Source organism: Mytilus galloprovincialis, chromosome 6, assembly GCF_965363235.1.
Source record: "Mytilus galloprovincialis chromosome 6, xbMytGall1.hap1.1, whole genome shotgun sequence".
Lineage (NCBI taxonomy): Eukaryota > Metazoa > Mollusca > Bivalvia > Mytilida > Mytilidae > Mytilus > Mytilus galloprovincialis.
In genome coordinates this window covers 82,626,288-82,639,755 of record NC_134843.1, presented here as the reverse complement: position 1 = coordinate 82,639,755, position 13,468 = coordinate 82,626,288, and the positions used below count along the sequence as shown (strand labels likewise).

General features: G+C 31.8%; 1 protein-coding gene across 3 annotated transcripts in view; it reads left to right on the top strand.

Moving 5' to 3' along the window:
• The window catches only part of LOC143080508 (H(+)/Cl(-) exchange transporter 7-like), a 73,500-nt gene that overhangs the window by 34,378 nt on the left and 25,654 nt on the right, over window positions 1-13,468 (top strand). For all 3 annotated transcript variants that reach the window (XM_076256375.1, XM_076256377.1, XM_076256376.1), the window contains 3 exons: window positions 9,260-9,346; window positions 11,953-12,111; window positions 12,594-12,707. In XM_076256375.1, coding sequence (XP_076112490.1) covers window positions 9,260-9,346; window positions 11,953-12,111; window positions 12,594-12,707 — 360 coding nt within the window. The remainder of the gene's footprint in view (window positions 1-9,259; window positions 9,347-11,952; window positions 12,112-12,593; window positions 12,708-13,468) is intronic.

Here is a 13,468-nt window from a genome sequence, read left to right as displayed (position 1 = left end):
TTCAGTACAAAATATTGTGTTGTCTAGAATGTTTGACCATCCACATCACTTTAAGTAACCCAATAGCTGTGGACTTGCAACAGAGAGTCATTCATAGCAGATATTGAAGATATTAAATTTATGGATTCATATGTTTATTATTTTTTGCACTTAATATGTTTGGTACAGTTTTGCTTGTCATGCTGGTATCATGTCTATATTCATTTCTTTTTCATAAAAACTAATTTTCTACTTTGAAAACTGCATTGTTGACTGAATTTATTTGAACATCAAATTTTTGTCAAATGTTTTTTTTCTGTTAGCAAGATACATTTCTAACCTCTCAAGTTAATGTGAGAGATACATTTAATTAAAAATTGCCCTGTTTTGAATTACTTTGTACTCTTTGATAAAACAAAAGTTACTGATACTTATAACAAACTAATTTAAAATCATCTGGAGTAAAATTATAATAAAAATTGTCTGTTTTTGGAGCCGCTATTTTGTTTGAATTTTACATAATGAACTGTTTGATATTGCAGGCATGGATATTCACATTTTACAGCATGTAGATGTTAATGTATGTTGCAGTTATTTCCAGAAGTAGGTCACCAAATACGTCTTCCAGCTTTGTCAAAATTTGTATTCCCTTCTCTGCATGTCAAGCATGAACTGCTTCAATGGACACTGTACACATAAACTGCTTTATTTGTCACCCTGAAGTAAAATATTAGATGCTAGATTCCTAAGATAGAAAATGAATTTTCATGGGCTATTGGGTGTGTCACATACTAGTCATTCACTCTGACCTTTGACCCCTAATAAAGGTGTAATAAAACATTGTCAGAATTTTGTTCCATGCTGCTTTACTTTTTTTTTAACCACAAAATTGATATGCTGATTCATCATGGGATATTGGGGATGGCTGGATGTCATATTTCAAAGTTAAGAAGGTGACCTTTGACACTATGATAGTAAAACATCATGTGATTTTACTTTTGTGCATTGTCTTTGTACTGCAGGACTGACAAAACTTGTATGATGCCTCATGTAGAAGCATCATACTGAACTTGACATTGACATCTTGTTTCTTAATTTACAATATACAGACACCAGACTTTGTTTATAATTCTTACAAAATAACCTTTCAGTAACTATTTGTTAATTAAACTCAGAAGCACAATGATTATATAAATGAATGGCTACAAACAAAGATTCTTAGTGTTATTGTTTCAATACTGAATTTCTAAATTTAGATTAAGGGAGTCTGGGGACATTCTGGTTTCTTTTTTTATAATTACTTACCCTCTCATTGATGTAGAACCCACATGTCCTTTTGTTCGTATATCTAAGTGCGATTGAACATGTATATATCATTTTTAGCTCACCTGGCCCAAAGGGCCAAGTGAGCTTTTCCCATCACTTGGCGTCCGGTGTCCGGCGTCCTGCGTCGTCCTGCGTCGTTAACTTTTACAAAAATCTTCTCCTCTGAAACCACTGGGCCAAATTAAACCAAACTTGGCCATAATCATCATTCGGGTATCTAGTTTAAAAAATGTGTCCGGTGACCAGGTCAACCAACCAAGATGGCCACCATGGCTAAAAATAGAACATAGGGGTAAAATGCGGTTTTTGGCTTATAACTCAAAAAGCAAAGCATTTAGAGCAAATCTGATGGGGGGGGGGGGGGGGGGGGGGAAGATAAAATTGTATATCAGGTCAAGATCTATGTGCCCTTAAATTTTCAGATATATCGGACAACCCGTTGTTGGGTTGCTGCCCCTGAATTTGTAATTTTATGGAAATTTTACTGTTTTGGGTTATTATCTTGAATATTATTATAGATAGAGATAAACTGTAAACAGCAATAATGTTCAGCAAAGTAAGATTCACAAATAAGTCCAATGACCGAAATGGTCAGTTGACCCCTTTAGTAGTTATTGCCCTTTATAGACAATTTTTAACCATTTTTCGTAAATCTTAATAATCTCTACAAAAAATCTTCTCTGAAACTACTGGGTTAAATAATCCAAACTTGGCCACAATCATTTTTGGGGTATTTAGTTTAAAAAATGTGTCCGGTGACCCGTCCATCCAACCAAGATGGCCACCACGGCTAAAAATAGAACATAGGGGTAAAATGCAGTTTTTGGCTTATAACTCAAAAACCAGAGCATTTAGAGCAAATCTGACTGGGGTAAAATTGTTTATCAGGTCAAGATCTATCTGCCCTTAAATTTTCAGATGAATCGGACAACCCGTTGTTTAGTTGCTGCCCCTAAATTGGTAAGTTTAAGGAAATTTTGCTGTTTTTGGTTATTATCTTGAATACTATTATAGATAGAGATAACCTGTAAACAGCAATAATGTTCAGAAAAGTAAGATTTACAAATAAGTCAACATGACTGAAATGGTGAATTGACCCCCTAAGGAGTTATTATCCTTTATAGTCAATTTTTAACAATTTTCATAAAATTTGTAAATTTTTACTAACATTTTCCACTGAAACTACTTGGCCAAGTTCATTATAGATAGAGATAATTGTAAGCAGCAAGAATGTTCAGTAAAGTAAGATGTACAAACACATCACCATCACTAAAACACAACTTTGTCATGAATCTATCTGCTTCTTTGTTTAATATTCATATATATACCAAGGTGAGCGACACAGGCTCTTTAGAGCCTCTAGTTCATATTCTATTTATTATTAGTTTCTTATTTTTATTATTTTTCATCAGTTTTGTAAGCCTGCGACTTTTGTCGCAGAAAGCTCGACATAGGGATAGTGATCCGACAGCTATGGCTACGTCAGCGGCTTCAGCAGCGGACAATAACTCTAAAACACTTTCACCAATTTCCATGAAACTTAAGTGAATTGTTTATATCTATTGACGTAAGCTTCCTTTCGTTTTTTTTTAATTTCAGATTTTAAGTTTTGGATTTATGGGGCTTTATTCATAAAAAAAAGAGGGATTTTCAACACTTCGGACAATAACTCAAAAAGGCTTTCACCCAATGTCCATGAAACTTTGGTGAATTGTTTATATCTATTGATGTAAGCTCCCTTTCAATTTTTATAAATTTCAGATTTTAAGTTTTGGATTTATGGGGCTTTATTCATAAAAAAAGGGGGATTTTCAACACTTCGGACAATAACTCAAAAAGGCTTTCACCAATGTGCATGAAACTTTGGTGAATTGTTTATATCTATAGATGTAAGCTGCCTTTCAATTTTTATAAATTTCAGATTTTAAGTTTTGGATTTATGGGGCTTTATTCATAAAAAAAAGGGGGATTTTCAGCACTTCGGACAATAACTCAAAAAGGCTTTCACCAATGTCCAGGAAACTTTGGTGAATTGCTTATATCTATTGATGTAAGCTCCCTTTCAATTTTTATAAATTTCAGATTTTAAGTTTTGGATTTATGGGGCTTTATTCATAAAAAAAGGGGGATTTTCAACACTTCGGACAATAACTCAAAAAGGCTTTCACCAATGTCCATGAAACTTTGGTGAATTGTTTATATCTACTGATGTAAGCTCCCTTTCAATTTTTATAATTTTCAGATTTTACATTTCCGTGTTATGAATTTTTATGCTTAAAAAAGGGGGGATTTTCCAATTTTGGGACAATAACTAACACTTTCACAAAATTTTATGCAACTTTGATAAATTGTTTATATCTATTGACATAAGCTCCCTTTACATTTTTATAAATTTTAGATTTTACGTTTTCTTAAGTAATGAATTTTTATACTTAAAAAAGGGGGATTTTATGAAACTTTGGTGAATATATTAATGTAACATCCCTTTTGATTTGTATATATATTTCTAGTTGATCATATAAATTCATTTAAAGCAAAAAAGACAAGTTAAAAGAGCAACGGGCGTATCATGCGCTAAAGTGCAGCCCTTTATTATGGTTCAGTAGCTACTTGAAAAAAAAGTTAAGATTTTTTGTAATGTTTTATTCTCTTTTTATAAGTAATAGTATAACTATATTTGGTATGTGCATACCTTGCAAGGTCCTCATGCCCGTCAGACAGTTTTCACTTGACCTTGACCTCATTTCATCATTCAGTGAACAAGGTTAAGTTTTGGTGGTCAAGTCCATATCTCAGATATTGTAAGCATTAGGTCTAGTATATTCGGTGTATGGAAGGACTGTAAGGTGTACATGTCCAACTGGCAGATGTCATCTGACCTTGGCCTCATTTTCATGGTTCAGTGGTTATAGTTAAGTTTTTGTGTTTTGGTCTGTTTTTCTTATACTGTATGCAGTAGGTCTACTATATTTGGTGTATGGAATAATTGTAAGGTGTACATGTCTAGCTGGCAGGTGTCATCTAACCTTGACCTCATTTTCATGGTTCAGTGGTCAAAGCTCAGTTTTTGAGTTTTGATCTTTTTTCTTTAATACTATATGCAATAGGTCAACTATATTTGGTGTATGGAAATATTTTATGATCTATTTGTCAGTTGCACAGGTATTATTTGACCTTGACCTCATTTTCATGGTTCATTGCTCAGTGTAAAGTTTTTGTCGAGCCTGCAACTTTTGTTGCAGAAAGCTCGACATAGGGATAGTGATCCGGCGGCGGCGGCGTTAGCTCACTTCTTAAAAGCTTTATATTTTAGAAGGTGGAAGACCTGGATGCTTCATACTTTGTATATAGATGCCTCATGTTACGAAGTTTCCGTCAGTCACATGTCCAATGTCCTTGACCTCATTTTCATGGTTCAGTGACCACTTGAAAAAAAAAATCAGATTTTTTGTAATGTTGAATTCTCTCTTATTATAAGTAATAGGATAACTATATTTGACATGTGCGTACCTTGCAAGGTCCTCATGTCTGTCAGACAGTTTTCACTTGACCTCGACCTCATTTCATGGATCAGTGAACAAGGTTAAGTTTTGGTGGTCAAGTCCATATCTCAGATACTATAAGCAATAGGGCTAGTATATTCGGTGTATGGAAGGACTGTAAGGTGTACATGTCCAACTGGCAGGTGTCATCTGACCTTGACCTCATTTTCATGGTTCAGTGGTTATAGTTAAATTTTTGTGTTTTGGTCTGTTTTTCTCATACTATATGCAATAAATCTACTATATTTGTTGTATGGAATGATTGTAAGGTGTACATGTCTAGCGGGCAGATGTCATGTGACCTTGACCTCATTTTCATGGTTCAGTGGTCAAAGTTAAGTTTTTGAGTTTTGGTCTTTTTTTCTAATACTATATGCCATAGGTCAACTATATTTGGTGTATGGAAATATTTTATGATCTTTATGTCAGTTGTGCAGGTTTTATTTGACCGTGACCTCATTTTCACGGTTCATTGCACAGTGTTAAGTTTTTGTGTTTTGGTCTATTTTTTTCTTAAACTAAAAGTAATAGGTCAACTATATATATTGTATAGAAGCATTGTTAACTGAACATGTCTGTCTGGCATGGTTCATCTGACCTTGACCTCATTTTCAAGGTTCATTGGTCTTTGTTTAGTTATCTTGGTTAATGTTATGTTTATGTGACAGTTGTAATAAAGCTTAGCTTTATACTAAGGACTATCAACATAAAATCAATGATTAGTATAGAAGGCGAGACATTTCAGCGTGTGCACTCTTGTTGTGTTTTGGTCTGTTTTCTCTTAAACTATAAGCAATAGGTCAACTAAAATATGTGTTGTATGGAAGAATTGTTAGCTGTACATGTCTGCCTAACATGGTTCAAATGACTTTGACCTCATTTTCATGGTTCATTGGTCAATGTTTAGTTTTCTTAGTTAATGTTAAGTTCATGTGACAGTTGTAATAAAGCTTTATATTTAGGATTAGATGATTAGTAAAGAAGGCGAGATACTTCAGTGTGTGCTCTCTTGTTTTTAATGCACATAACTTATTTTTAGACTGCCAATTTTACCTGAGGTATGTTAGTTTTATATCATTTACAGGTAATTACCATAACTATGTACAGTTTATCAAGAACTTTTAATTATTTCCAAAGTCTTGATGTTTTCTTGATATCAATAACAAGCCATGTTGTATATATAGGTTGTATCTTTTTCATCAAGACTTTTGTTGCAAAAAGCTCGACATAGGGATAGTGATCGGCAGCGGCCGCGGCTTTAGCTATCTTCTTAAAAGCTTTATATTTTAGAAGGTGGAAGAACTGGATGCTTCATACTTTGTATATAGATGCCTCATGTTACGAACTTTCTGTCAGTCACATGTCCAATGATCTTGACCTCATTTCCATGGATCAGTGACTACTTGAAAAAAAAGTTAAGATTTTTTGTAATGTTAAATTCTCTCTTATTAAAAGTAATAGGATAACTATATTTGGTATGTGTGTACCTTGCAAGGTCCTCATGCCCGTCAGACAGTTTTCACTTTACCTCGATCTCAATTCATGGATCCGTGAACAAGGTTAAGTTTTGGTGGTCAAGTCCATTTCTCAGATACTATAAGCAATAGGTCTAGTATATTCGGTGTATGGAAGGACTGTAAGGTGTACATGTCCAACTTGCAGGTGTCGTCTGACCTTGGCCTCATTTTCATGGTTCAGTGGTTATAGTTAAGTTTTTGTGTTTTGGTCTGTTTTTCTTATACTGTATGTAATAGGACTACTATATTTGGTGTATGGAATGATTGTAAGGTGTACATGTCTAGATGGCAGGTGTCATCGGACTTTGACATTTTTTTCATGGTTCAGTGGTCAAAGTTAAGTTTTTGAGTTTTGGTCTATTTTTCTAATACTATATGCATTAGGTCAACTATATTTGGTGTATGGAAATATTTTATAATCTATATCTCAGTTACGCAGGTATTATTTGACCTTGACCTCATTTTCATAGTTCATTGGTCAAGGTTGACTTTTCTTGGTTAATGTTAAGTTTATGTGACAGTTGTAATAAACCCTGATATTTAGGACTATCAACATCATATCAATGATTAGTAAAGAAGGCGAGACATTTCAGCCTGTGCACTCTTGTATTAATAGGGGATTAATAAAGGAATCAAAAGAGCAAAAGAATGTATAGGTGAATGTGCTTGTTTTTGAGATATTAGCCATTGCAATTTTGGTAGGAAAATGTTCTCTCTTGAATTTTTATTGCTGTATCATTAAGTTCTCAAAAACTATTAAAAAATAATTATAATTTTATAAGATATTTACAGTTGGCTTATCATTATACATGTAACAGATTTATAAAAAGAAAAATGGGGGTCAATGGACAAATTTTTTTAAGGCATTCAAATGGTTAAAACCAGAGGATTTCTGAAAATCTAACAAAAATTTCAAAACATGACAGGCGAACATCCTTAAGTTTACATTTACTACTTTTTCTACGTCTGTAAAGAAAGAAATTAAGAAATACTCAGTTCTTATTGTGGCAGTTCATGTTGCATGTTATTATCATTCTATGAAGAAGGAAATATTGGTGGTGGTAGTTGCATGTTCGGAAGAAATGTTAATAATCAATCCCTTTCCTAATAATTCATAACCATTACAAAAGTTAATCTTGATTTGAATGTAATATTGTAAACTATGACATCAATTTAGATGGAGATTTAAGGTCAAGAAAGAAAACTAGAATTGAAGTTTCTATGTACCCATACCACATATCAATCAAATTCATAAATGAAATATACACATTTTAACACCTGCATTAGAAGAATTAAAGTTATATTTCATTTAATGGTTACACAAAAACAAAAGAATAATCATTTCAACAGCTAAAAAATGAATAACAAAGTTATTTAACTGAAAGATTCCTTAATGTACCACTTGAATGAGTTGAAATAGTTTGACCTACATTCATATGTAATGATTATGAATTATATATGAGTTTGCACTACCCTTACATTTTCACCATCATCATTCTCATATATTAGTAAATAAAACTACGATTTCTTGCATGTTTTTTTTATTCAGTCACATTTTAGCTTACCGGTACTTTTGGACAACAATTTATTTATAGATCCTAACAGAGTATTACCCAGCATGCTTTTGGCTAGAAACATATGTGTTATAATGTATTATTTTATTTGATTAAAAAGGAGGAAAATTTCATTTTTTTCATTGCTTGATAAAACATTCTTTGAATAAATTTAATATTTTTTAAGATGAAATTGAATTTGATACTCTTGGATAATCTCTTATCAAATTCTTATGTTTATTTTTAGTTTCAATACCTTCTATGCCATCATGTTGATACTTACAGACTTTCCTAATTTAGTTATTCCATAAAGAAAATTTAATGCCATTATGTTGGAAGTTACAGTATTCACTAATTTTAATAGTTATTCATATAGAAAGTTTAATGCTACTTAAAAGTGCAATTAAAATATATACTGTTTTGATGGTTATATGTAATGTGTTGTCTGTACAATTGTATCCAAACTATTGATTTTCAGGTCATTGTTAATTGTAACTGAGCTTGGAATTTATTTGTAACATTTTTAGATTTGCATATTTTTAGTATTAAAAGTCCTATGCAAACATAAAAGTACTATAAAAAACATTACAATGCCACTATTATGTATATTTGAATATTATTTGAATATTTTCAAGAAGTCTTAGAAGATGCAGTAAATTTTAATTGATATGATAGATGCAGTCAGTGATATATCATGCAAGCAGGCATACTCAAAATGTAATTTAGTAAAAAGATCATAAATGTTCACCCCAATCCACTGACCCTATTACATACATTTTACATGAGTACCAACTGAATATCTTAATCTGGCCCTTTAAAAATTCTCAAGAGAAATGTATCCTGTAATTATACAGTGGATGTGACAAGAACAATTATTTTTGTTTGTGAATAGGTCAGTTTCAGAGGAAAAATCAATTATAATTGAATGTAATTTGGTTCACAATTACATTAGTATTTTCAAAGCTTCTTTCCATAAAGATTTCATTAACTTTGATAGTTTTGAAAGTTTGCAGGTAGCTTTTTGCCAATTATATTTCAACAGTCGCATTAACCTATATAGATCAAAAAGTAAAATACCAGAAATACCAAACTCCAAAAAAATTCAAAATAGAAATTACATACAGACGATAGATACCAATTGAACATATCTTTGTGACAATTTATAAAAAGATATTGATTAAAGATTTTATGAATCAGGTGTTTTGGATAAGGTCAGTTTACAGACCAATCAAAATGTTACCTTTAATAAACAGACCAATCAAAATGCTACCTTTGATTAATAGACCAATCAAAATGTTACCTTTAATTTACAGACCAATCAAAATGTTACCTTTAATTTCAGGAAGGTCCTATGGCTCACTCAGGTGGCATCATAGCAGCAGGATTAGGTAAAGGAAGAATTAGATTATGTAAAGGCAAAGGTATTTCGGTAAGATATACTCCTGTAAATTCAGAAATTATTGGGGGCATTTATTTTGATATTTTGTCATTTTGGTCTAAAATGCGATTTTAATTTTTGTGATATTGAGAAAAATTCTGTTTAATTCATTTAAAAAAATTCAAGAATGCTTATTTAAATTATTGCGATTATAATTACCCTGTCGCGTTTTCGCAATAATTTGATTTTCTGAATTTACAGTACTATCAGAAAATATACTGGTATAAAACATTGTTTAAGTACTCAGGAATTTTATTATTATGCTTATAAAATAGAAAAAATAGGCTGTGTTAGATCTTGACAAACATTCCTACAAGCAACTTAAAGTAAAGATAAAAAACTTTCATTATTTTGTTCTTCATCTCAGAGTAAAAGAGCAACAGTTCAAGGTTTAGTTATATAATGTTTTTGACCCGTCCGTCCGTCTGTCCGTCAGTCTGTCAGTCCTGTTTCTTGTCATCGCAACTCCTCTCAAACCACACAACAGAATTTCACGAAACCTTTTCAGATAATAAGGACATACTATGTAGTTGTGCATATCGACGGGAAATTGCGATTCAATTTTTTTTCTAGGAGTTACGCCCCTTTGAACTTATTTACTTTAATGTACTACTGCAACAGTTTGTCATCGCAACTCCTCTCAAACCACACAACAGAATTTCACAAAACCTTTTCAGATAATAAGGACATACTATGTAGTTGTGCATATCGACGGGAAATTGCGATTCAATTTTTTTTCTAGGAGTTACGCCCCTTTGAACTTATTTACTTTAATGTACTACTGCAACAGTTTGTCATCGCAACTCCTCTCAAACCACACAACAGAATTTCACGAAACCTTTTCAGATAATAAGGACATACTACGTAGATGTGTATATCAACAGGAAATTACGATTCAATTTTTTTTGTAGGAGTTATGCCCCTTTGAACTTATTTGCTTCAATGTACTTCTGCAACAGTTTGTCATCTCAACTCCTCTGAAAACACACAACAGAATTTCATGAAATTTTGTAGATAATAAGGACATACTATGTAGATGTGTATATTGACAGGAATTTATTATTCAGTATTTTTTCTTATACAATTTTTTTTTCTTATACTTATTTAATTTCTCCAATGACAATGTGGGGACGTGGGGTATGTGAGCGTGCTCACTAAGGTTCTTTAATTTAAACATATTTATTTATAGTGGATTGGAAAACAAGTTTTTGCAACTTATATTAATCCCTTAATTAATCTTTGCGGGTGCGAGTGCTGCCTTGTAGCAGAATTGGCCTGCTCTTTTTTCAAAATCTACAAGGGTGTCTTTTACATGCAAGAGAGATGGCTCTCTCTTAACACAGGTCAGTCATTTATCCTCCCCTTCTGATGGACTATCATCGTTTCCTCAAGACCATACTCGTAAATGGTGTCAAGGGAGAGTAAAAAATTTAGTCAAAATTTTCATCCCGGAATGGGAGTCAAAACAGGAACCTTTGTGTTAGTAGTCCGATGCACTAACCACTACACCACGGCTCTCAAAGTGATCCCTTAGCAAGGTTTGCTTGGTTACTGCTGAATTTTACCAGTAAAACAGCTATAACAATAGTTTGATGATTTGAATTATGCTAGTTAAGGTGGCTCGTGGGTACAAAAATTTCAGCAAAAAGTTGAACCTTTATTTTTTCATTACAAATTTTATTTAGTACACTATTAGTTATTACTTTATGATATGGTAAAAAAATCAACCCAAAAAATCGATTCGGTTTGCCCCCAGATGACTATTAAAATGTTTATATCATTGAAAAGGCTCCAAATTATCTCTCTTTGGTGCAAAAATGCAATTTTTGGCATTAAATTTGAAATATCTTTTTAACTCATCGGTGACCTATATTTTTTATTATTGGTTTCATATAAGCTGCACATAAACTAAATAATTGTAAAATTTAAGCGATTTCTGTAATTAGGTTATTTTTTTATTTCGATATTACCTCTTTTTCTCCTATTAGTTCAACAGAAAAAAAAAGACATTAACAAAAATGTATGCTTCTTCCGGAGGCAGATTGTGAGCTTAAATGAACGGTGATCCAATTTTTTTATTTCATTTTTCTTTTAAGTATATGATATTAAAGTTCATTTATAAAAAATATAGCGAAATCCTATATTAGAAAAAAAAATTGATTTATACCCAGGAGCCCCTTAAAAGGCAAATCAATATCAGAAAGATTTGTTATTACAACTTTATATTTTTTTAAAAGCAAAGTGAGCAGGGGTCTAGGGAAATGTGTATCAGTAAGTTCAAGGCAAGGAGATATCAGTTAAGTTTATTACTGTGATATTAAACAGGTATAAATGTGATAAAGGCAAATTCTAATAAAATTTGTATCTGTGATTTTGATTGGATAAAACCACATATTTTGAGCGTTAAAATCTTCAGCTTACCTTTCTTGTGCATCTAAAACTTTACAGAACAGGCACAATTAAGTAATTATGTTTAAATATAAACTATTACATTTTGATATTTGGTAATAGATTGAGGAAAATATCAAAATATAAAAATCAAAGCTATGTCTATTTATCTATATATTAGTTAATTTAATTCATACAAACTATTTCAGTTATATGATGGATTCAGGAATGATCATGAGATCAGGGATTTTGTAGCAGGTGGGGCTGCAGCAGGGGTATCAGCTGCCTTTGGGGCTCCAGTGGGAGGAACTTTGTTTAGTTTAGAAGAGGCTGCCAGCTTTTGGAACCAGGACTTAACATGGAGAGTTGTAAGTTGATTTTTACCACAGAATTATATATATCATAGTCATCAGGATTTCTGTTAGGACATTGTATATCAAGAACCGTTTTAGAAACCTTAAGGTTTTATATTTCCCTACAAGGTAAATGAGATACCTTTAGTAAATTTCTTGAACCATGTAATTATAACAATTTCCACTGTATAATATGTTGACACATTTGCTTGTCATAGCAGGCTTGAAGAATCAATTTTCAATGATAAACATGACTGTGAGTGAAATATTTTAAATTATGCTGTTTTCCCCTCTATTTTAGCTATTCTCTCATGAAATGTTTTCTACATTATCAAGTTTGTCATATTCATTAAACAGGAATTGTATTCATAATGAAACACAAATTCTTTTAGTACAGTAGTCCCAGCTTTTATAGAAGATATTCATAAAAATAACAAAATATCTTTGTAAAAATAATAGAATTAGACTAAATAACTGTTAACTTTGTTTATTTTTAGTTTTTTGGTGCTATGATATCAACATTCTTCACCAACTTTTTGTTGGGTGCCTTCCATGGCCATGCAACAGAGTTATCGTCACCTGGATTAGTTAGATTTAATGTCTTTGATAATGTAAGTATTAGTTTATTTCAGTTTTGTTTTATTTTGAAATGATATTGCCCCTGATTAAAACATTAACATAGAAGAAAATATATACAAAAGTATGTACCAAGTATTGTTTGACATATAGCAAAACATACAGAAAATCTATCAAGCAATACATACCAAAAATATGTCTAGCAATACACACCAAAAATATGTCTAGCAAAACATACAAAAAAAATATGTCAAGCAATACACACCAAAAATATGTCTAGCAAAACATACCTAAAGAATATCTAGTATATCATACCAAACATATGTAGCAATACACACCAAAAATATGTCTAGCAAAAGATACAAAAATATTTCTAGCAAAACATATCTCAAATATGTCTAGCAAAAATACAAAAGTATGTCTAGCAAATAATGCCAAAAATGTTTCTAGTAATACAAAACAAAAAAGAATCTAGCAAAACATATACCATGCATACCAAAAATATGCCTAGCAATACAAACCAAAAATGTGTCTAGCAAAAGATGCAAAAATATGTCTTGCAAAACATACCAAAAATTTGTCTAGCAATTCATACCAAAAATATGTGTAGGATTGGATATGAAGAACTAAATCAGAAGGGTTGAAGACAAATATTGAGAAAAAAGAAAAAAAATTGAAGTAATATTTGCTACCTACAGCTTTGCTGCAAGCTAGGCGTGATTTATTTTGGGTTGTGGTCCTGTCCTCACTCTTGAGAAAAAAAAAATATTCTAACCATTTGAACTATTCTTAATTA